Below are 25,390 nucleotides of genomic sequence, written 5' to 3'. Positions count from 1 at the left end.
CCGCGTGAAATTTTCACTACAATCCTGAATCATTTCAAAATTTCTTATGTTCTGTATGTTGCTGTTTTGAGGTACTTTTTGAAATTAAATAGATTAGAATCTATGCATCCATTTAAACACACACACAAAATATTTTTTGCCTGTTTGTATTAGTTATGTTGCGTGAAAAATGCAGGTTTCTGCATAATGAGGTGCTTGAAACACTGATTTCTAACACAAATAATGTTAGATAAATCAGTTCCAAACTCTAAGAACAGATATCAATCTTTTAGTGTCCAAGAAACAACCTTACATAATCAAAGTCTCACTCCCATATATCTTAACATTAGGATTATATTTTCAGAGTGGGAAACTTTTTTTGTCTTTATTCTCTAAAAGGTATGACCAGCGAATCAGTAACATAAGAAATGAAATTGGTCTCTTAATATGGAACATATCCACCCTGTCCATTAACCAGTATTTGATGAATGTTTGAAAGTACTCAGGATGATGTTTATGTTAAAACCACAACATCTCACCACACTTATCTAAAATTACAAAATGAATTTCTCTCTATAAGACTATCAGACCTCTAAGGAACTGGCTACCAAATAATATATTCAACAAAACGAAAAATTACGCATTTAGAAAACAATTTTCAAATTTTAAAATTTGCATGCATTAATGCAACACTCCATTAAATCGACTCTTGCACCCTCTACGGGCCAAACATTATTTCATGCGAACACCACAGAGTTATTTCCCTTGGAACCCTCTTTATGAATATCCTAAACACAGATTGTGATTGAAACTAGTACGGCTAACACTGACAACACCATGTGGGACAGTTTTCTATGCACACAGCAATCACTTACATTCCATATATGGCAAGTGTTATCTGTTTGGAAGCTGTTTGCCTTTGAAGTTTCAATTATCGATTTCAGGCATGTCACATAAGGGATGATAAATTTTTTATTACATCAATAGTAAGCTAAAGTAAGTGCATGTGCCTAATTTATATGATATAGGGCAAAATACGTCTTAAATCAGTGACATTGTGCTTCTAAGAAATGGTGGGACAGAATACTCCACTCACTGTCTCAGACTGATGACGTTCTATTCTTCTTGGCAAATTTGGTGATCTTTGATCAGAATGTGTTACTTTCAGGCTTACAAATACTCTTTATCATATCATGGACAGATACAAGATTTTGACTCAATAAACCTTTAAGCAGAAAAGCAGTTGAAAAAAAGATCAGGATAAGTACAAAGTTACCAAGTCTGACCAATCAGCTCAAAATTGTTCACAAACATTGTACCCTTACTTATAACGTGCCAATTCCACACACACAAAATGCTAACATGATACTGTTCCAAGGATTTGCACAATTCATTTAGACTTATTCTTATAAATATTGGAGGTGTTCTGTAATAATATAGTATTGAGCAAAAGGGGCCTTTACGCCACAGATCAATGAAAGAATTAATAATGAAAGTATCAAGCACTTCAAAATCAGCCTTCAAATCTCAGCAAGGGAATACTTGTATATACTCTGCCATTATCCAAGGACCGAATAAGAACCCATCAATATGTATTAATGAACTAGGTGTTCCTGGATGCAAGACTGATTGGATCTGTATGTATATTTGGGATTGTTAAGTTACGTCTGCCAACATAAATCCTAGTTAATGATATTGAGAACATCTGTCCATGTCGATACCTCCTCCCTAGAACCACACCTTGTGGTCAATACACGTTGCATGTGGCTCTGTCACAATGGACGATTAACCACATCAACGGTAATCACCTTTGTCATAAAGTCATAAGACGATCAATAAAAACTGGGAGAAAAATGTAGTTTGTGTCACGCGGGCACTGAGATGTTTAAGTTTGCCCTTTGGAAGTGAGTTGAGTTTTACGCCACTTTTAGTAATATTCCAGCAATAACAAGGCAACAGACACCAGAAATGAGCTTCACACATTGTACCCGTGAGGGGAATCAAACTCAGAAATAAGCGTTACAAGCAGATGCTTTAACTTCGGCTACCCCACCATCAACCCTCTTCGGAACTTTAGTGTCCCCACCTTGAGAATGCCTAATAAAATAAATGGGTTATACAAAATTCTGTTTGAGAGTGTTCACATATATTACTCCACTTTTGATTATGAAGATCAGACATGCTGTTCTCTCTAACTAGTAACAGATTTGACGTACAAGAATCAGATCTGTGAATCACGGACAAAAATATCCCTAAGAAATGTTGAGCAGTGTACATGAAGTCTCTTGCATGTGCAAATGATCTGACACTGTTTCACAAAAGAAATATTGACCTAATTACTAGTCCTGTGAATTGCACTGTATGCCTTGTGAATTAAAATTCAATATTCAAAGTCACAAGAATCATATATCAAAGAAGTGTTTCTACTTATACAGTTTTATAGATAAACACTTACCCTATAAATCAAACACTCTTTATGAGAGAGAATAAATTGCGAAAAAACATCATATCCACTCCTAAATGCACAATATGGTCATGTGTAAAGGTTCAATATAAAGTATCAGAACATAAATCCTGTAGCAATAAATATCCATAATATTTAACCACTTTCAACTTTACTGGTGTATATCCTGTCATGCTTGCAATACAAGATGTATAATCCCCTAGGCCAGCTCTCTATGAACACAGTGTAGACTGAGAAAGGCAATACATCATCTGTCATGTTGCAAATACTGAGGGCACTGGTGGCTATATCATCTCTAGTGCTGGAATTGGCTTTGCAGAGTTGTGTCCCTTTGGCCTGCAAAAAGTGTCAGATCCTTCGTTTGAATCCAGAGTGTTGATGATCAACTTTTGTGTCTCCTTACGTATGCAGAAGACAATAACTGCAAACAATTACTGTAAACAAATATTAATACCAACCTTGACTTATTTTGTTAAAGGTTCTGTAAAGGTTCTGTAAGTTCAGTTGAGAAGATCCAGTATGCAGCATGTGAAACACTAAAAGGAATTTTCATGACTTTGAACATCACTGCGTTAATGTATTATGACAATGTCACAATCACTGCGTTAATGTATTATGACAATGTCACAACTCGGTCCAAAGGTTTGTTTGACATGACCATAAGGGGCCTTGACAAACTTGAAACAAGTGAAACAATAAGTTCATGCATGCTTTTATTCTGGTTTGCATTATTTTGCTTTGCTAAACATCAGACAAGATCAAGTTTCAAACAGTTATGAGAATGAATTGATTTCATGAAGGGGTAGAATTCAATTCACAATTTTGTGAATTGTCTGGACCCTTGTTCATTTTTACCACTGTTCCAATGGGCCCATGAAGGTCCGGGGTAGAATAGGCCTTCAGCAACCCATGCTTGCTTATTATAAAAGGCAACTAAGAGGCGACTAACGGGATCAGGTAGTCTGGCTCACTAACTTGGTGAACACATGTCATCAGTTCCCAATTGCGCAGATGCTGTTGATTGCTGAATTGTCTGGTCCAGACTCGATTATTTACAGACAGCGCAATGCATTGAATCACATATTCATTTGTGCCCTGGCAATGTCTTTGTTACAGAGACCACAATCACCTACTGTAAAAATGTCATTAAGAATGTGTCCATAATAAATCTGAAGCATGTTCACTATATTACAATCCAATGCAGGGGTTCAATTTTTGTTAAAAAGCCACTTCCCACAGGGAAAGTGACTTAAGAAAGTAACTTTTCCTGACTAATTTTCCACTTGCCCTGATTGTTATGACATAATCATGATGATGCAATAATGAAAGAATAAATCAACACAGTACTTGATGTTAATGTTTAGTGGACTATTTATTGAGAAGTGATAAATAGCAAAAAAAGATACCTCTACTTTATTATCATTGTGAAATAGCTACATTTTGAGCAGATGTGAAATGAAATCTAAGTTAATTTGTAGTTTGAAACCATAAGGGAAAGTCCATGGACAAGGAAGATACCATTATTTGATTGCCCGAAATGAAAACTGACTTGTCCCAGGCATTGGGCAATAGGATTTTTGGACCCCTGGAATGTCTAGCCAGAATACAACCAAACCTGCATGTGAGGTGCCAGAAGACTATCACTCATAATTCCAACCCACAAGGTAGGGACTGAGAAGCACAGTGTGTGATTTAATACACCAAAGTGAATAAGTCTGTAGTGAGTGTATGGGTTGAATTTTACTCTGCTGTCTGCAATATTCCACCAATATCATGATGGAGGACACCAGAAATGGGCTTACCACATTTCACCCATGAAAGAAATCAAACCCAAATCTTTGGCATGACAAGCAAACACTTTTACCACTAGACTAACCCACTGACACCAAATACTAACAACACATACAGTAAAATGTGGGTATAATAAACTCAAAAAGACCATTAATTTTACTTCATTATAGCTTAAGTTCAATTTGTAAATTTTGACTAAAATATAATAAATTGCCAGAACCAAAACATTCACATAAACATACATTTGTACACTGATAAAAATCAAGCAAATGTTGACTGCATTAAAAGTGGGGATTGAAGTGGGCTCTATACAGAATTCAGTGGAAAAACATCCACCCACTGCACAAAGAACTAGCTCTTCAAGATAATCACATTTTCTTATTCATAAATAGCAGACATCAGACAAATATTTGATCAACCTACTTACCAAAAACCTCTTTCCACATTTTTCATGCTGCCTATTTTCAATTTGTTTTGTGTTCAAACAGAAAAGAACATGTCTGCTGTCCTCCTTCATTTCAAATCCCTTACCTGAGAAAATGAATTCTTTCTTTAAGTCTAAGAACTGACATGAGAACTCATGGCTTTGCTTATGATCAAGTTTCATCTGTTGGAGTTCTATTTCAGCCAGGCAGCTGACAAGGGAAGACTTTTTATAGAAAATAAAGCAAGACATGTCAGTGGGACCTGCATAAAATGTTTGAAAAGTCATAAGCCAACGTTGAAAATATATAAAAAACCCAATCAGTCCTTGCGATGATAAAGCAAATCTCATAAATGAAAACATTAAACTAATATTATCTACATGTATCCTGACCTTCAGGAGTTGCTCTCTGAGAAATGAACTATGCATTGCAGGGAAAGAAACCTTTCAAAATTTCCCGCTAGACCAGTCAGTGTACACAGTAACTAGTGGTCCTATCATAACTTCAATGGTCCAAAATAACATTTGTGGATAAACATAAGTATCAGTACAAGTCACTAGCTACCCGGACTACTGCAAACTTATCATTTAGTAAATCCTAATGAATTTTTACTAGTCAGGGACCACAAGACCAGTGTATTTAATTTCCCACACTGCAGTGTCAGCTATGTAATGGGAGCTCAAACAGACAAGTGCATCCTAGTGTGATGTTATTAGTCCCTATCCAAATACAATAGACTTTATCCATCAACTTTATTCATGTTTCAGATTGTACATTGATAAGCAATCAAGTAGCTTTTCATATAGAATATTTTAACCATATCACTTGTCAGGTCGATCAGATGTGTCAAACCGCCTCTGACTGAAACAGCTGAATCCAGCATATAACAGTACTTCATCCTCAGTCACTGATTTTAGACATGTTGACTTACTATTTGTAATACAATAATGGCACAGCGATTTGCTGTCCAGAGTTGTGTCCCTTGGACATGCCAGGAATCTATGAACATAGGTTTAAATTCTGCTTCACCCTGATCATGTGTCCAGGTTTATAGGCACCATTTCCATTGACCGTGGGCTTCTAAGGCCTGCTTTACTTTGGACTTTTCTTCAAAACCATGTTAACACACCCTGAAATAACTGGAACATCGTTCAAAGTGGCATGAAAGCTGGGATATTAAGCATACAATATAACACAACAATTAAGCTTAACATTAGAAAAGCTGTGATTTTACAGCATTCTCTATGGCTTTGACTTATATCACAATTATTATCTTACCCATACGAGATCATAAAAGATAATATAAACAGATTTCAAAGACATTCTAAATGTTTTCACTCACACAACGGTGTAGTGCCCACATGTGTGTTGTGGGATACATGGTGCTGCCATATTACCAGACCACTGAGATAACGCCACAGTCTGACAATAATACCCTCCTCAGGGTGACACACTGACCAGTCCTTGTTTGATCCATTGATGCGTCAACACAAGGTAGGTTAACAACAAATAACATTTTTTACTGTCTTTTGGTATGACATGGAGAGGGGATCGAACCTAATCACCCTGTCTTAATCTCCAAACAGACACTATCCTCTATACCACTGCAACAGATGGATCGCCTGTCATGTGTATAACTGCTGTTACAGTACACTAGTTCTGCTGTCAAAGCAACATCCAGAGTAGCACATCAGATTTTTAAATCTAAACACTAATGATGGTCTGTTCCAAATGAAAAATAGCGTAATCTTCTGGCCTATCATGACTATAAAGTCACTGTCTGAACAAATCCTTTGTGGATAAGGACCCAGGACTATCATATATTTCTGAATGATTTATGCACTCTGTAGTTGCTGAGTGTTGTGGTATCGGCACTCAAAATCTTGTTCATAGGTTGAATTGGCATTTTTGATGATTTGTTTAGGTAAGTGCATACCGAAAGGTTTCAGATTCTGCAGCGTTATGTTTTACATTGCAGGTGACCTTTAAGAAAATGAAGCAAAATGTTGTGCAACCATTGTGTTAGGTAACTGACTACACATCATAGTGAGTGACTGAGTTTGATGTTGATATCAGAATCTGCAAAGTAGTGTTTTATGTGCATGTGACCTTTAACAGCAATGACCCGTCAGTTAATACAGCCAGTGAATATACAACACTTCGTGAAAAGCACAGGTAACCAACACATCCTTGGAAAGAACTTCAGCTGAGATTCAAAGCATGTGAGCAAACACCACTACAATATACTTACATGCAATGACGTATTGTATCAGTAATGATCAAAATTCAAGTTTAGTCAATATTGGACATGAAAAAAATATTTGTGTGAATTCAAATAAACTCACTTTGTGTGATTTATATAGACCATATATTTTTTTGTTCTTTGCAAAAGACATAACAAAAACAGGAAATTAAGAAAATGAAACCTTTTGATAGTTCAGTTGCTGCTGTGTTTACAAGAAAGTGCTTTATAAAATATATTTAACAGTCTGTCAAATTTGTAACCTCAATTTGTAACACACAGTAATAAATTGGTGAGTCCAAGACGTGAGGTGGTCAAGAATTTTTCTTTACTTGTTTTCCAAAACTTTAATTGACAATCATTGATGGGGGATTTCAAAGTTTGATAATCAAGGATCTAAACTCTTGAGCAATTCTTAATGGATCTGACATGCTACATGTACCACGTAATCTACAATTTTTATTAGTTTCAGTATTTCAAACAAATGGTTGGCATCATCCATTACCCAATTTAATGCCTGTCGCAGCACAGGAAGAAATGTGGCCCTGGTAAAAACATGCACCTCAAATTGTTCAATGTTTATTGCTGCTTACTGTAGTACTTGATCAGTCACTGCACTGAAAACACTGGCTGTGTAATGTTCTAAAAAAATCTTCTGATGTTCAATGATTGTGATAACACATTGATGATGTCATAATGGACCAAATATCAAGGTGAACAATCGTTTTCGAATTTTGACCTTTCTTCCTATCAACGCTTCCTCAAGACAAGTCAGATCAAATGACATCCTGATGGGATTATTGACAAATGACCCTGACACTGAATTATGCATTATATTTCCTATCTGATAACATACTTGGACAACAATGTAACATTTGTAACTGTATGCAAACAGAACAATTTATACTTTATAACATACAAAGACTGTGAGTGACTTGGTAGCAACATGGTGGAATAACAACATGTATCACTCTACTCCACAACATATCACTGTGGTATATGACAGGGCATTTCATAATGTACTGTGACATCTGCCACATTCATAGCTATTTAGCTGCAGCTTCAGGAAAACAGTACAAACACATAACACAGTGACTCTCCAATAGTCATCCTTGTGGTATGTGACACAACTGTCAAAATCAAGTGTTGTTTTTTGCCAATTTAAACAAATAATCACTTTGATAATCATCTACGTAAGGGATTTTCGCCCCATATATTTCAGAGTTATATCTTCATGGAATCAGAGGGTCATTTCTGTCAGGTCCAAGATGGAATATTGATGGTCCATTTTGAGAGAGAGTGAGTGAATGAGTGAATCACATTTGGCAATATTACAGCAACATCATGGATAGTGACACCAAAAATGAGATTCAGTATACCCATGTAAGGAATCAAAGCCAGAATTTTTAACATGACAAACAAACAAATTAATCATGAGACAACCCCAGCACCAACACTGATGTCACCTAATGTCCTGATTCTGTAACTAGTAGGTATCAAAGTAGCTCCTCGTTTCAAAGTAAAAATTATTTTTCTTTGGTGAACAAGACATTATTTCTTTCAGTAGGGGCAAATCAGGGGATAAGATGATAACATGAACTTTCTCTTGTCATGAAAAGTAAGACTGAGCGATAGCATCACACCAACAGAAACTGCACCCCAGTCTTAATCTTTGCATATCAGTGCACTTATTGACACCTCAACAACCCTTTGTGATAAACTTAACATCACATGAATAAATATTGCTATGTGTTACACTTATTCATATATGAAAGATGACATGTTAATGAGTCCAGTCATTAATCTCTAACCAGTGGATGACTGAAATGACAATTAATATTTTCAACCAAATGACGATACTGTCTCCTAACACTAACAGTTTTGGTGTTTATGGCAAAATGTTAAAACGAAATTTACCTGTTAATATCTGCTATTTCTGGAACATTACCACATACAACATTATTGACATTGTTAATGCTCAACCCATGTCACCAGCCTTCATTTCATACAGTGCACAAAAGCCGGTTCTCATAATTCTATTTTAGTAATTTCAATGCATGTCGTGTTTACAGTTTGAATAGCTGTCGATTTGGTCGTGGGACTCTCAGGACATAATAAACTCGAATACAGACCGTTGTCATATTGTACCTACTTTTGTTCTTGCGTACTCGTGGTCACAGAAATATTATCCCAATCACATGTCTTCACATCCGGATATTCATACCTTTGGTAAGACAGACTCTCCAATATCGTCAGGTAAAACGATTTCAGGACAGGTGTTGGACCCGTTTATCCACTCAGCACCTGTATGTAGTAACTGGATGAACGAGTTTACAGGTCGCCACACGCGAGAGGATTTTATGACAGAAATGTCTTTCGGTAGAACGACCGTCCACGTTTACTGTGGTGTAAGGAGGGGAAACTGTGGTCTTTTGGGTATTTGGGTAGTTTTTTTTCAATATACAACCAACACTGGGAGATACCATATGAATGTCACTCACATATTTCACTCACGTTGGGAATAGAACCCGAGCGCGTCGTCGCCACGAGAGAACGCTTTTACACATTCGTACAAGGCTTTTTTAGTTAATATAAACTGTAGAATCACTATTTCACGGATCCTTGCACACTCTTTCTTACAACGAAACACGACAATATTCCACACTTGTGACATCATGATTTATTGGTGTTTTCCATACATTTGTTCGTCTGGTTCTGCCGTTTTTACAATTACCTCATTTGCCATGATATTATTCCAGCATAGGTTCTTCAATGCACACTATTAAAATTATTGTCAGTGTGTGGACCGCTGGACAAACCCAAATGAGGTTCGATCAGCGGGCATTCCGCCTTGTGGGCACAACCCCTGTCCACTGCGCCATGAATGACTTCACCGCACCTAATATGATGCACTGGACATTAATTTACACCTCAATCTGGAAACAGTGATGCCACGTCGTGAGAGCTTCAGAGCTGATCTGCTGAAAGATATCTTTTTATCTTGCTTGTGTGGTAAACCCAGTTTACAAAATCACTAACTCACTGGAGGCCCGGCCTTGTCGCTTGTCACCTTTAATGAGTTTATTTCTTGTGTTCCCGCCATAATATTGTTTGAAAAAAAAGAAGGTATATCCATTTTACACCTTTTTCCTTTACCCGGTGTAAATATATATCACATTTCTGTTCTGAAAAAATATTGGACTTTAATAGGCTGACTTTATGTGCGTGGTTTGCAGAATATACTGACGTTCAAAAGAAAGTATATAGGCAAAATTTTGCTTAATAGCAGAAAAAGAACAAAAGTTCGAAATATAATTTCACTTGTGTATTGAGACACAATGTCAATCAGAAGTTCTTACGTCTACATGAAACATTTTGAGAGTGTATTGCTGCACCAGTGACGTACAGTCAAACATGACTGGGACCAAATGACACTTAAACTCGATTAAACGACATCCGAAAGTCACAACAGCAGGTATCCCGCTCACTACCATTGTATGGACATCGATGAATGCCTGTAAGCGTTTTCTCATGGGTAACGTAAGTCGCCCGATGACGTCAATTGGAATTCTTGCCCATTCGTCACAGAGAACCTGTTCGAACTGTCGGGCGTTGACTGGGTGTTTTTCTCGACGTAGGAGTCCTCCGAGATGGTCCCACTTATTTTTCATCGTGTTGAGGACGGTGAACAAGATGACCATGGCAAAACGTCAATAATACCGCTTTGGTCAATTTGGATTTTCACCGACTGCCGATTCAACTTACGAAAGTTTCTCTATAATAAAGTATCACAATCAATACACATATTTTCCTTAAAAATACGTTGAAGATCTGGACTTAAATCGTATATGGGTACTATGCGCGACTGCCCAATCACACTCACTCATTCGACGGACTTCTCTGAGCATGACGAGCTTCGCTTTTCATGACATCGAAATAGTTTATGGCTCTACTACCTGCGGCTTCCACAACGCTGACGAGTAGGTCGGGTAGGTGCCTGGCTCTGAGAGCGTGTGTTCGAGTATCGGATGGGACTCAATCTATCTAAAGTACTAGAATCTGTACTTCACCGAGAAAGTTTAAGCACGTGCGTATAACCAATAAAATACTGATGATCAGAAACATTTTGAAAACAGGGAAACCATAGCATTCTTCTAAACATTCTTCTGAACACGAGATAAAGTCAAGACACACTTTGCAAAATATGCAAAGAATGAAAATAAACATTACACCCGCGGGTCAAACTCAAGCAGACCCTGACCCAGAAGATATTAGGGTGTAATTCTTTATGGATAACAACTTCTTTATTGCATAGAAGTTGTTATCCATAAAGAATCTTACCCTCTTATCACTTACCAGCTTCTAGTAATGCCAATCAAACAAATCACCAGAAGATGTTGTTAATACAGTTACAGTGTATGATCCAGTGTCAATACCAACGGAACCAGTCTTAATATTCCTCAATTCCACCGGCCCAGCAGAGACAGAAGATGCTATCTGAGTGTCTGATATAACAATTGGCGAGGAATCAGTATGTGACTCAGATAAAGCTGTTTTGTCAGAATGTGTTTAGGAACACTGGGTACTGCTGTCAGGAAAAAACGAGTGCTGCGGTCATTTTGGTTGTTTAACGAAGAAACAATCAAATGTAGGTGAACGTTTTGCAGATTTCTTACTCGTTTACGCATATAACAAAAGATACAATACTTATAAAGGGTAACTAATTTCAAAGAATAGATTATCGAAGCTGCCTGTAGACTAAGCGATTTTGGACTGAAGCGTCAGTCTGTTTTCAGACATATTTTATTGCATTGTGTAGACAAAGACATATTTTTCCATAAATGATCCGTGAAACACGGAACTATACCAGAAACCCCTCGGAAACATGACAACAAACTGAATGTGTTCTTGTTTTTGCTGAATCGTCATCATAAAATCTTTGTTTTCAATTTTAAAATGTACGCACGAGCCTTTTGTGCTACGTCACTTTAATATCCCATATGTAACATGTGTCAAATTATAACTTTTAAAGGCTATCATTTGGTATCAGACTCGAATTGTTCCGAATTCGTTATGTTCACTGTTTGAAGCATTCTTTTATTAACTAAGCGCATATGCCACATGTGATCACTCAGGTACATGTTTTTCCTAAATGTGGAATACGGGATTGGACGTTATGTCCTGATCTTGGGCATAACCACATCTGTGGGATATTTAGCGGGTCGATAACAATGTGATGGTTACAGGTTATCTCCCCTGTGTAGTTACATGCGGAAAAGATCGGTTAAGTCCGGCTTGCCTCCAACGCAAAGCGTGCACGGAGACTTTTAAACATGCAGTGGCATGCCCTCAATGGCCTTGATGCAATTGAGGAAGTAACAAAGCTAAAATGTAAATAACACCAAGAAAGGTATGCAAACGGTTTTATTTGTAAACAATTATCTAATTACAATATAATGTACATTAATATACTTGTAAATTTTCCGACTTGAAACACGGTTGTCACATGAATTGGTACTGTTCCAAAATCGCATTTTCCGAGCACCTTGACCAAGATGGCGTCGGTCAAAACGCCAGATTGGCATTGTGCATATTCAGAATAAAGAATTACTCATTTACCTATAAGCTATTCTTCGGGTGGTAAACAGCACTGTTTTATTAAATAAATTATCGGAAATGTCATCAACAAAACAGTATCCTTGATAAGGAAGTGCAAGGTTGAATACGTTGGTAAACTCACAACATGAAAACAATCCACGCTCATCAATTTGGTCTCATAACAAGAGATCCAGTTAGTCCTAGGCCAAATGCTAGAAAGGTCCCTATCTTTTAGGATCTTTCAGCAGCAGTAAACGTGTTATTCAGTAATTAGTATGACACCTCCCACCCTCCAAAAATTCTTGTTGATGTGGAACTAGCTACAGGAGATATGTTACTAAAAGCTAAGTGGGTTCAGTTCAGTCTGTTGAAATAGTGTCCACATGTTCATAAACAAACTGCTTGAGAATTGATCACATTGTCTAATGTGTGGTGACAAGCACAGGTGTTCAACATAGTCAAGATATGCTGTATAGGTGATAAGGCTGGGTGTATCATATTACCTGATTTTCATGATATCTCTACATTTGGCCTAGGAGTAAACTAGTAACCTACACTGCATAATCTGATAAAGTCTGGGGCTAGAATGCAGTTTACCGGGCACACCACCAGCCACCCCTACATAGCAATTGTCTCCTCCCCTTACGATCCTTATAGTTAGGGTTAGGATTAGGCACCCTAGACAATCCTTAGGGTTAGGGTTAGGCACCCTTGACAATCCTTAGGGTTAGGGTTAGGCACCCTTGACAATCCTTGGGGTTAGGGTTTTGGGGTTCAAGCCCCTGAAGACGACATATGAAGATTTACCATCGAAAATTAGTGTCGACTCTGTGGGCATCACCAACTATTATTGCGCTTGGCTGGTTTCACCCTCCACTGACTTAATCTCCTAGATAAACAGTGAACACAACAAGGATTACCACTGGTTCACATTTAATGGAATCTGAATATGTGAAATGTTCAAACAAACTGAAAACATACACTTTACGAGCATGACCAACATGTGTAAAATGTATAAATGAGTGTTTCATTGAAAACCAGCATTGATACAACCGAACAAGCATTAAGGTACCCACATCTGCATGTCTGCAATGTCTATCCCAGGTGTGGGAGAGATGTATCAGTTTCAAGTCCGATCTTTTGGACACAACGCCATTTACACTATGTGTGGTGGAAACAACAACAACATCTGTGGGTTTCAGGGACGACAGCAGCAACAGCATTTTGGACGCAGGCTCAAAGTCTATTTGAAAAGTTGTTGGAACCAGCTGATGACACTAGGTTCGCTGTGTCAGTGTTTTAATGATAGGTTGATAACCAACTTTTAAATTTCTTTTGACAAAAATACTGCAAAAACTTTACAGAGTGGGTATGATGTTTTGATTATGATCAGATTTTCATTGAGTATTTTATATTTATTAGTTTTTGAGTTAGATTGCAAATCATCGGTCCACTTGTGAGCCAAATGCACTATAATGTGCATATGGACACTGCATATACCTGAATAGACATAACATGATTTAAGTGAAAATTACTTTACATCAGAACTATCATGATTAACTACATTTATAACAAATGCCGGGGAAATATAATGTTTAACTGTTGCATGATTACTCTCAAGTGAACATCATTACACATACATGTATGTAGGTAGAGGTTCATCCAATTACCAAGTTAACACTCAGACTCACAAGCAAGGACAAGTACATTTACCCAGTGGCCAGTAATTCTATTACCCTACGACACAATTCAGTTTCGTCAGAAGTGAAAATTATGCAAGTCATATCACAGGCATTCTGTAAATCATGTTCTTGCTGTCAAGCACCAGCAGCTGCCATGTTTAAAACTTTACTTACTGTTATTTATTACTCACCCATTGAAGATACTGTAGTGTAATATTTTTATGGCAATATTACACTAGTGTAATACCGCTTGACGTATGACATCAACATGTTTCAAAGTTGTGACGTCACAATGCAAATGTCACTGTCACAATTTTACTAGGCCTTGCTTGACTCGCAGAAAGCTGAGAGTCCTCACACTGTAGGCAATTTTGCTCTTTTGATACCAAATCATTAAATCGTTTAATAAAAATGGTATTTCACGGAAAGTCGTTTAGTATCCTCTGTATAACCTATTATGAACAGGTTGTCAGATCACATTGTTCATTTGAGTTTATGAACTACAGCCTCAGCTACTGATGTATTGGCAGTATTGTTTAATTTAACTATTTAACTTATAAAAGGCAAACATAATCAAGCTGGAAGAACAACATGTTTGTGTCCTTAAAATGTTCAATACTCACTAATGGTATCTAGTACCCCAAAAGTGTGGTAAATTGTTAAACTGATCTTGCAACCATATAGTGTCAATTCTTTACAATGGAGAGTGTGTAACATTCTCCTCCTACAGAGGTTACTCGTCATATCTTCCTACGTAACCTCTGATCTAATACGGCCCCTTCATGGTGCGAGTGTTCAAGACTTGCGATTGGAGGCATTCATATTTAGGTGTGCAATCAGAGACGTTGTTTACAAGAGTGATCGTTCACAAGATCTCGGTAATTTCTGAATGCATCGGGAAAACTTGCCACTACCAGTTTTTGCTTCTACAAACACATCCTGGCGATTGATCCTTTCTTTCCTTCGCACGTTGATGAACCAACTCCATGGTTGCCTCAATAATGGAGCTAAGTCTATTTGATACATTTTCTGATTGGATAGTAACAAGGGAGATCATTCCTGTTGTGATTTTTTTGCCGCAAGGGGATTTCTCAATGACTGGGAAATATGGCCGTATTAGAACAGAGGTTATGTAGGAAGATATGACAGGAGTAACCTCTGTGGGAAGCGAATGAGTGTGTATGTGAATTGATTATGTCATGGACATTATACACTCTTCCAAGGTAATGTGGGTCCACTAAGGACAGCAAGATGGAAAATACGTTTTTGCCAAATGATTTTGTTGTATGTACTTTCATCTTGTTTCAGATTCAACACAGGAAGATACCATACATCAGAGAAGTGCTTGCTGTGTGTCAGTTATTGCAAAGCATCACAATGTCTGATAATCTTCAGAAGACTCTAGCATCATCACTGATATGTGTCCTACAGGAGACCAACATCCTTGGTGATCATGATATTGAGCTGAAAGTTGGTGTCCACGTAGAAGAAGACCAGAAACCATCCTTTATAGATCTGGTCAAGACTGGGGTAATTAAGTGCAGCAATTTGGGTGTGGGTGTCATCCAAAGGAATGTCTGCAATGGCTGTAGTTCATGTGGAAAAGACCTCATCTGCCTGGATCGACAGCTTGAGTTGGTGTTTAATGTCATGGAGAAAAGGGATCTTTGTTACAACTGTCATGCAAAGACACAGAATACTCCAGAAAAAAGGAAACGTGGAAGACCAAGGAAAAAATTAAGGCTATCAGTGGAACCAAATGGTAACACACAAAGTATTGATATACCTGAGAAAGGACAAACATTGCAGGGAACATCTGATCTGCCAAGCAAAGATGAAACATTAGATGGATCATCTAATATGCCCCCAAAATCTGAAGTATTGCTTGTGCCGTCTAGTCTGTCTGAAAAAGTTGAAACACCCCATAGATCGCCTGATATGCCTGAGAAAGATAATGCATTGCAGAAGTCTTATGACGCTCTGTCTTCACTTGACCATTTAGTGTTGATGCCTAAGGTGGTACTTACAAGAATTAGTGATGTTGATAGAAAACGTTTTGAAAGACCTAAACTCCAAACACCAGGCCCTCCACCTGAAAATGTGTCAACACCAAATGTTGCTTCATCTCTGAAAAGTGACACTGTGCCACGAGGAGATGCAGCATCCTTCTCTCCTCCAGGTCCCTGTTCTGCTCCTCCCAGTACAATCAGGAGATCAGCTCGAACCACCAAGAGCAGGTTCAGGAGGAATTTTGTAGTGAAGAATGAAATGACTCAGGAATCGTCTGAAAATCTTGATACTGGTAATCAAGCAAAACCATCAGCTCACTCACCAAAGGGCAGCATGAAAACTGAAAATCTTGTTGATACAAACAGGGCAGATCAATCTGCAACCTCACTGAACATTAGCGGCAAAGCTGTAAATGTTGATGTTGCTAATCTTGCAGAATATTCAGCTCTTAGCGGCAAAACTGTAAATGTTGATGTTGCTAATCTTGAAGAACCTTCAGCTCTCAGCGGCAAAGCTGTAAATGTTGATGTTGCTAATCTTGCAGAACCTTCAGCTCTCAGCGGCAAAGCTGTAAATGTTGATGTTGCTAATCTTGCAGAACCTTCAGCTCTCAGCGGCAAAGCTGTAAATGTTGATGTTGCTAATCTTGCAGAATCTTCAGCTCTCAACGGCAAAGCTGTAAATGTTGATGTTGCTAATCTGACAGAACCTTCAGCTCTCAGCGGCAAAGCTGTAAATGTTGATGTTGCTAATCTGACAGCTCTCACACCAAAGGTCAGCAGCCAAAGTGGAAATCTTGATGATGCAAATAAGGATACAGATCTATCTTCTAGCACACAAAAGGTCTGTGATGAAACAGAGAACTTGGAAGCTGCCAATCAAATGGATCCATCAGCCATCACATCAAAGGTCGGTGGCAACACTAACAAGGGTTTAGCTTTCTCCACTAGGAAGAGGCGGGGAAGAAAACCTTCATATAAGTATAAACATCAAGATAGTCCACAAGCTTTGACACCACTGAAGAGAAAGAAGAGAAGCACTCTGGATGAAGATATTCTAGTTCACTTTGAAAGTGGAGATGAGGAACTTCTTGATGATTCAGAAAAGGATCCAGATTTCGACATTTCAACTGTGTCGGAAGAAGTGGGAGATCATGAATTTAAGACTGTTTCTGATGACAGGAGTGTTGCACCTGAAACTACTATCCTAAAGAACACTCCTAATGAAAAAGAAGTAATAAATGACAAAGCTATGTCACCTGTTCAGTCCGATCGTGCAGATGATGAAACAACAAACTCAAACAGCAAAAGTCCAAACACAACTAAAATCGTAGTAGTTCCTGTGGCAGCCACACCTGGAGGTTCAGCTGAAGTACACCAAGAAGAATATGCTTGCCATGTTTGTCATAAAAGCTTCCCATTAAAACGGTACCTTCTGCGACACATTAAAAAGGCCGGCTCTGAGTGTGTGCAGTGTGATGTCTGTGCAGCAGGCTTCCATAGTGAAGCTGAGGTTGAACAACATAAATTAGCCCATACAGGAGTTCACCCATATATGTGTGAAGTATGTCACAAAAGCTTCCCAAATATAGCAACAGCGAACAAACATGTGAAAACTCACTTGGCACCTCATGAAAGACCATTTATTTGTTTGAAATGTGGTAAAGGTTTTACGGAGCAGCATTCTCTTCGAGAGCACGAATATATACATGCTGAACACCGTCCATATGAATGTGACCAGTGTGATTCCAAATTTGCTGCCCGATATCTTCTTAATGCACACATGAAATATCACAGTACAAAAAAGTACCGATGTTACACTTGTAACAGAACATACAAGGTGTATACAAGTCTCATCGAACACCTCCATGTCTATAAAGATCACTACACTGAGGACACAGCAGAACCTATCCAAAAAGCACCAAAAGGTCCAAAGTTGCTACACAAGAGGAAGGGGAAATTGCAAGAGGAAAAGAAAAGGAGGACCTATCTTAAGCAAAAGATTAAAGTTGAGAAAGCAATGAGGGAGTCAGTGGGATTGAAAAATGAGGATACAAATATTGATGCAGATGCAAATGATTCTGCTACTGACAAAGCTGATCAATCTAACGTTAGTCACGGTGAGTTTGAGAAAGAGAGTCTAGATCTTATTGTTTGTAAAGGGGAAGAGGATGGTGGTCATCCAGACATAGATAATGGTCAAGTGGAGGAGAGCGCAAATGATGCAACAGAGGACACTCAGAAAACTGTTTTTGCCACTCATAATGTGAACAGTATCAAAATGAAAGGAAATCATTTAAAATATGGATGCAAAATATGTTTTCGAAAATACCTTTCAAGTGTGACCTTGGAGAAACACTACCAGAAATATGGAAAAGTGTGTTTCCCATGCAAGCAGTGCAATGCAAAATTCCACTCAAAGGAGGCTCGGGAACAGCATAAGCTGCTTCATGATGGAACAAATCCGTACGAGTGTAGAGTTTGCTTTAAGAGTTTTAAGTGCCTGTCCAGTTGCAAAAAGCACACCAGTACTCACTTACCTGTAAGCAAGCGTCCGTACACCTGTGATATTTGTGGGAAGGGTTACATCAATAACAATGAGTTGACATACCATAAATGGAGTCACAACCAAACTGGGTCAAACAAATGTACAATTTGTCAAAAACTGTTTAGGACCCGTGCCCTCCTGAAGAGACACATGGACAGTCACAAGGGCAGGATTTACAAATGTGATTCATGTGACAAGGAGTACAGGTATCCCAGCAGTCTCAGAGACCATCTGATCAAATTCAAACATACAAGTCAGGATGTTGTTACCAAATCCAGGTCAGAACAGCCTCTTAAGAAAAGTTCAGAGAAGAAACAGGACAAGGAAACAATGTGTGATGTTTGTGGTCTGACCTTTGACAACATCATCTCTTTCAGAGCCCACATAAAGAGTCACATGAAGGAGGAGACAACTGCGCAGTCAGAAACTTTGAGAGAATTTGCTTTCAAAAAACATGTTGAGAGGATAGCAGCCCAAAAGGAAAGATTGAAGGCGTCCACCAAGAAAAGTGGCCTGTTCAGTTGCTCCAAATGTGACAAGAAATTCAAGCTGCAACATTCTCTGAGACGACACAATATTATGAAACACAGCGTCTGTAAACATCAGTGCAGTGTGTGTAAAAAACGGTTCTTTGTTCCAAGCGAATTGAAAAGACATATGATCAGGCATGAAGGCGAGAGAACATTCCAATGCCACCTATGTCCACAGGCTTTCTATCATGACTTTGGTCTGAAAAGGCATTTGAAGGTGCACATTGCGAAAGAGAAGCTGGCCTATGGATGCGAATTGTGTGGAAAGAGATTTGCAGAGGCCTGTTACCTCCGTGAGCACATGATGAAGCACACTGGTGAGAGACCTTTTAAGTGTGACGTGTGTGACAAAGGATTTATCTCAAATAGTTTGTTGAAAAAACATAGGCTGTGTCATGGACCAAAGACTCATGAGTGTACAGTGTGTGGGAAATGTTTTTCTCAGGCCAGCAGCCTGAATACTCACATGCAGACCCATGACGCTGTAAAGAGAGTTTACCTCTGTGATGATTGTGGAAAGTCTTTCAAAAGCAAGTCAGGGTTGAACAGACATCAGGTGAAGCACACCGGTATCAAAAAACATAAATGCCAATTTCCAGGCTGTGAGCGAGCATTCTTCTTTAAAGCTGAGCTCAAGGTCCATGAATTGTGCCATGGAGACGTCAAACCATTCAAGTGTGGGACCTGTGGAAAGTCTTTCAAATTTAGAACTTCCTTCAAGAACCATATTCAGTACCACAGCAAGACCAAGAACTTTAAATGTAGTATTTGCGACAAGGAATTCTATCTTGAAAACAAGTACAAGCACCACATGGAACGTCACCTTGGACAGCGTAATTTGGAATGTGAAACCTGTGGTAAATGTTTCATCAGAAAATCAGACCTGGTGTACCATCAGAAACAGCATAAGGGCAAATTTACATGCCCGGAATGTGACAAGGTATTTTCTTTGGAAACTCGGCTCAAGAGTCATATGAAAGTACATGAAGGACCTGACAAAGTTAAATGCCCTCGTTGTGGAATATACTTCCGAGATATGTTATTCTTACAAACAACTCACTTAAGAGAGTGTGATAGCAGGAAATGTTGTCGATTTTGTGGCCGAAAGTTTAAACGTGTTCGCTACCTGCAAAGTCACATTGGAGTTCACACTGGAAAGCGTCCATTTGAATGTAAAATGTGTGGTCGAGCATATGGCAAAGAGGAGTATTTAAGGGCCCATGAAAAAGAACATGAGAAGAAGAAACATGCTTGTAACTTCTGCGACAAACGCTTCGATCGGAAAGGTGATCTGGAGAAGCATGAGGATTACCATAGGAAGAAACTGCGAGAGAATGAACTGGTCGAGGCATTGAAGAAAGACCTTGAAGAAACATCCAGTCAACGGACTGCCACACAAACATCAGCTGAACATTCATGTTTCCTGAACGAAGTGTTAGCCAGCGAAAAGATAAAGTCGGAGGAGCAAAAGGAAGATAGTTTGGCAGAAGCAACTGCAAGCATCAGTGAGATTCAGGAGTGTGATGTGCAGGTGGTGCAGGACATGTCTGAAGTGCAGTTTATACAAGATGAGATGGGGAATTATGCCCAGGTGGTATATCTCGATGGAAATGCGTACATTCAGGAATCTGCTTTACCGATGGTCAGTTCTGAGCAGATCATACTCACCACCATCGATTCAAGTCAGTTTCAAGCTAATGGTGGGGAGAATGAGATCATTATGGTTGCCATGATACCAGAAACACAATGAGCAATGATACTTCCCTGTTTGGTGGGACAGCTTCAAACGGGTAATAATGCCAAAATTTATCACAAGTCAGTTTCAACTTTGTGATGGGGAAAAGTAATTAATTTTGGTGGCATAAGAAAACAGACTGAGCAATGACATTTCTGTGTTCTGTTATTGGGACGTTTCGAGTAGATCATTTCATCACCACAGATGTAAATTAGCTTCCAAGTTGCAAGTAGTTGCAAGGAGAATGAAGTTCTGGCTGCAGACCACAAGCATGACTGCATATTTACATGGAGAAAATCATGGATGTGTTGTTAATTTGTCTTCAGCAGTGTATTGATTATGGGCTTAATGGCATTATTTTAATCTACAGTTAACATGATGAAAATATTATGCTCTTATATCAGGGAGATTGTATCTATTTGACACATATGAAGAGATTGTGTTTATGTTAAAGTGGACAGGTGTACTTCAATTTACCAGTAAAATCTTGCTGAGTATAATCTGAAAACTACAATGTACAGCAGCATTTTGAGGATAAAAGCCTTTTCCATCTACCACCTTGGATATAGAAATGGAAGGAAAGGTTCCAATCCTGATTGAGGATTAACATTAGACTGAGTGCAGTTATAGAAACTAAATAATGCCATGCCCTTTTGCAAGAGGTCATTGACCCTATGAAAACATACCAAATGACTGTTATGCGCCTTACGCTTCCTGCATGGTTAACCATTGTCACTCGCAATAGGGTGCTTGACAGTTGTGTATTCCAGTCTGTTTGATGCCATGCACATTGATAAAATTACAAAGAACAACTATTGAACAAGTGCCTGTGTGCAATTTAGATTACTTACTTAAGGTTTATACTATTCATCATTCTCTTCCCACAGAGGTTACTTGTCATATCTTTCTACAAACCTCTGTTCTAATACGGCCATATTTCGCAGTTCTCATGAAATCCCCTAGCGGCAAAAAATGGCAGCAGATTTATCTCCCTTTTTTCTGTCCAATCAGAACACGTGTTACATCGACTTAGATTCAACTTGACAAATGCAGGCAATGTGGAGAAACAAATATGACATGACTGAGTTCTGTCTAGAAGAAACGTTTGAGTATCGCGCTTGGGAAGAGGTTCTAGTTCTCACGATGCATCCGAAAATTACCGAGGGAAGAGAATGACTATTCATAAGATGACCAATATTTCTGGTGTTCCCCAACATGATATTGCTGATATATTGCTAAAAGTGACGTAAAACTAAACTCATTCACTTAGACAAGATGATGACCCAACAGACTGACTATTGTCAGATAAAAGAACTGGGTTTCCTGTAACTTCCTTTGAGTAGAATATACCATGACTGTGGAGGATTATATCTGTTTGATGAGGATGGTTTGTGTGTACAGATATTTGGTTATTCTCCCTTTGTTTTTTTTAAATTGTTTTTCTTGACTTTTTTGTGTTAATAATAAGATATCCATAGTGTAAAAAACGTATCCTTACGTTCCTAAGTTCTTCATACCTACACTGTGTATAGCATTGTTTGGGGTTTTGTATATGTCAGGATATATTGTTCTAAATAAGTTACTCCTGGATGAATTTTTCAATTGAAGTTTATCGGTTATATCCCTGTATCAACTGAACTGTAATATGCTACTCTAAAGAAGTTGATCACCCAAATTTACATATTAATCCAGTAAATCTACAGCAACCTTACGTCATTTTGTGTCCTTAAGCTTCTTTGAGTAATATATTTTCTCCAAACATAGCTCACTGCCATCTAAACTTTGGAATATTTAGCAGTAGACATTTACTGGCATCATTTTGTAAGCTAAAAATTCCATTCCTGTCATAACAGTTCTAACATCAGTAACTGATCAAAAGTCTTTAAAAGTATGACAAAGAAAGAAAACTAGTTATTGTTAACTCTTACTACATGATACAGAGAAATTCCATGCCCAAAGATGCAAGCATACAAAATACATGACAGCTGAAATGTATGATGACTATTAATCACAAATTATATGAAAGCAATTGAAAGCAAAATCTTAAACATATGATTTCAGATTCATGTAGTTTCATAGTACAAGAATGTGGAATGGGAAAGATGCAGCTACTGTAAGAAACTCAACACACTCAAGTGTGTGACCTAGGAATGACTCCTTAAATGGTCTTGAATGAATGATTTGATTGTTGAAACTTTTTTCTTAGTAGTAAGTGTAGTGGATACAGTCGAACCCTGTTTATCGGGGCGTTTTGGTTTATGAAATTTGTTGTGAGTTTAAAGACATGTTACAGTTCAGGGGGTGCAAAAATCCCATTGCCTGACACCCGGGACAAGTAAGTTTCAAATAATGGTATCATACTTGTCCGTGGGCTACTACACAATTTCTTCTTACAGTTTCAAACTGCAAATGAATTCAGATTTCGTTTCATGTGTGCTCAAACTGTAGCTACTTAATGTCACAATGACCATGAAGTAGAGTTAGCTTTCTTTGCTATGTATCATGTCTCAATAAATAGTCCACTAAACATTAACATCAAATAGCATGTTGATTTCATAATTTCATAATTATACCAATAATGATAAGAATAATTCACTTACATGGCTTCCAGATCTGATTAGTTGCTCACTGGATGCTGTTATCAGAATCTGATTATTATTATTACCCTGGATAACACAAGCTTAGGTGCTAGAAGGGTATAGTCACATGACTTTATCTCACCGGGTACCCATTTTCTGCTGGTTGCACAGAGGCAATTTTGAACAAACTCATTTGCCTATGGTGAGACCACATGTATCACATGCTTTGTTGTGTGGCATGACTGAAGTCCGAGAAACTCACAGGAGTTGCCCTGTTGGCTTTTAAAGAAATTTTGAACTCTGGCAGTTATTAGTCATATTTTAGTAATGTAAAATAAAAGGTAATTGATATGCCCAGATGACTGAGAAAACCTATGTCAGTTTGTGTATACTTCTGACAACCTTAAATATGTGGCTAAAATATTGTAGAAAAGCTGATTTAGAGTGTTCAAGGAAATGTTTTGGACACACTCGGTAGGATGAAATTGTACTTTGATCTGTTTCACAGGCAGCTTGGATAGGTCATACCTCAGCAGAAATGACAATGAAAGCAACATGCACACTGGTCCTTTGACTGAGGAATGTTGTGACACTGAGAATGCTTTAGGGTGTGGACTTGGAGAGTCATAAACATGAACATTATTTATATCATTACAGTATGTTATTGGCATCTGTGAAATACAGATGGTTTTTTGTAGGTCTGGAACGAATTACAACCAGAACGTGGTTTGATCATGAATGTGATTAAGGAATGTTTTTAAAAGATTTGACTGCACCATACTCAAACCCCTGTAATCATTGTCTTAGTTGTTAAATAAAACTGACACTAATGAATATTTTGTTGAATTGTTGCTAGCTTGTATGAGAGAACAGTTAAAACATGTTATTGTGCACAAGCCAAAAGTGTTGTGCACATATGTCTCTGGCACACTTCTGTCCAGAGTTCTCAAGGTCAGACTTACACCTCAGCAAGATGTGTCAACTGGGACATTACACACTGTCCATTTAGTGAATTTTCATTTGCATATCTATAATTTTTTTTACAGTGGTTGTTGACCCGTGATGATCCGGGGTAGAATAGGCCTTCAGCAAGCCATGCTTACCATAAAAGGCAACTATTCTTGTCATAAGAGGCGACTAATGGGATCGGGTGGTCAGGCTCACTGACTTGGTTGGCACATGTTGGTTCCCATTTGTGCAGATCGATGCTCATGATGTTGATCACTGGATTGTCTGGTCCAGACTCGATTATTTACAGACGGCAACCATATACAACATATGTCATATTTGGGATTTCACTTTCTTAGTAAAGTACAGATTCTAATGCTTTTGGAGGATTCGGGATTTAGGATTCGAACCTGCACCTTCAGAGTCAGGCACCTAATCGTCAGCACACAAAGTCAGCCGCCTAGCCAGCTTAGCCACCGTGACTTCCACAAATGGAAGTCGGACAACTGGTAGTCTAGACTGCGTACCATATAGCTGGAATATAGCTGAGTGTGGCATAAAACTAAACTCACTCACTCACTTACAGTTGTTGTACTTCAAGCATAGACAGGTTCAGTGGTAGTTTGATTGTCAATGTGAAAAGATATTCAGTTATGGTCTTCACAGTGGCTGTTAAAAGAAGCATGTCTTGATAACTTGAGGTGGAGGGGTAGCCAAGTGGCTAAAGCTCTGCTCATCACGCTGAAGACAAGGGTTTGATTCCCCACTGGTGTACCAGTTCTGTTGTGCCCTCCCACTATACTGCTGGAATATTGCTGAAATATTGCTTACTCGCTCACTTGAATACTACATGAACACTA

General features: G+C 38.3%; 2 protein-coding genes across 2 annotated transcripts in view; one reads left to right on the top strand and one right to left on the bottom strand.

The window, feature by feature from the left end:
* Positions 1 to 9,192, bottom strand: part of LOC137299174 (myosin-IIIb-like) — a 118,600-nt gene extending 109,408 nt beyond the window's left edge. The window contains exon 1 of the mRNA XM_067831731.1: positions 9,054 to 9,192. The gene's annotated coding sequence lies outside the window, so the exon portion shown is untranslated. The remainder of the gene's footprint in view (positions 1 to 9,053) is intronic.
* Positions 9,193 to 12,187: 2,995 nt separating this feature from the next.
* Positions 12,188 to 24,410, top strand: LOC137298162 (zinc finger protein 208-like). The gene is made up of 2 exons (XM_067830298.1): positions 12,188 to 12,311; positions 15,490 to 24,410. The coding sequence occupies exon 2, from the start codon at positions 15,559 to 15,561 to the stop codon at positions 21,016 to 21,018; it is 5,460 nt and encodes a 1,819-aa protein (XP_067686399.1). The 5' UTR covers positions 12,188 to 12,311; positions 15,490 to 15,558; the 3' UTR covers positions 21,019 to 24,410.
* Positions 24,411 to 25,390: the final 980 nt, after the last annotated feature.

This window comes from Haliotis asinina, chromosome 10, assembly GCF_037392515.1.
Source record: "Haliotis asinina isolate JCU_RB_2024 chromosome 10, JCU_Hal_asi_v2, whole genome shotgun sequence".
Lineage (NCBI taxonomy): Eukaryota > Metazoa > Mollusca > Gastropoda > Lepetellida > Haliotidae > Haliotis > Haliotis asinina.
This window is presented reverse-complemented; position numbering and strand designations above follow the sequence as displayed.

What these genes read in the sequence shown, in the direction of transcription:
- LOC137298162 (XM_067830298.1), top strand. Translation starts at nt 15,559, where the DNA reads ATGTCTGATAATCTTCAGAAGACTCTAGCATCATCACTGATATGTGTC.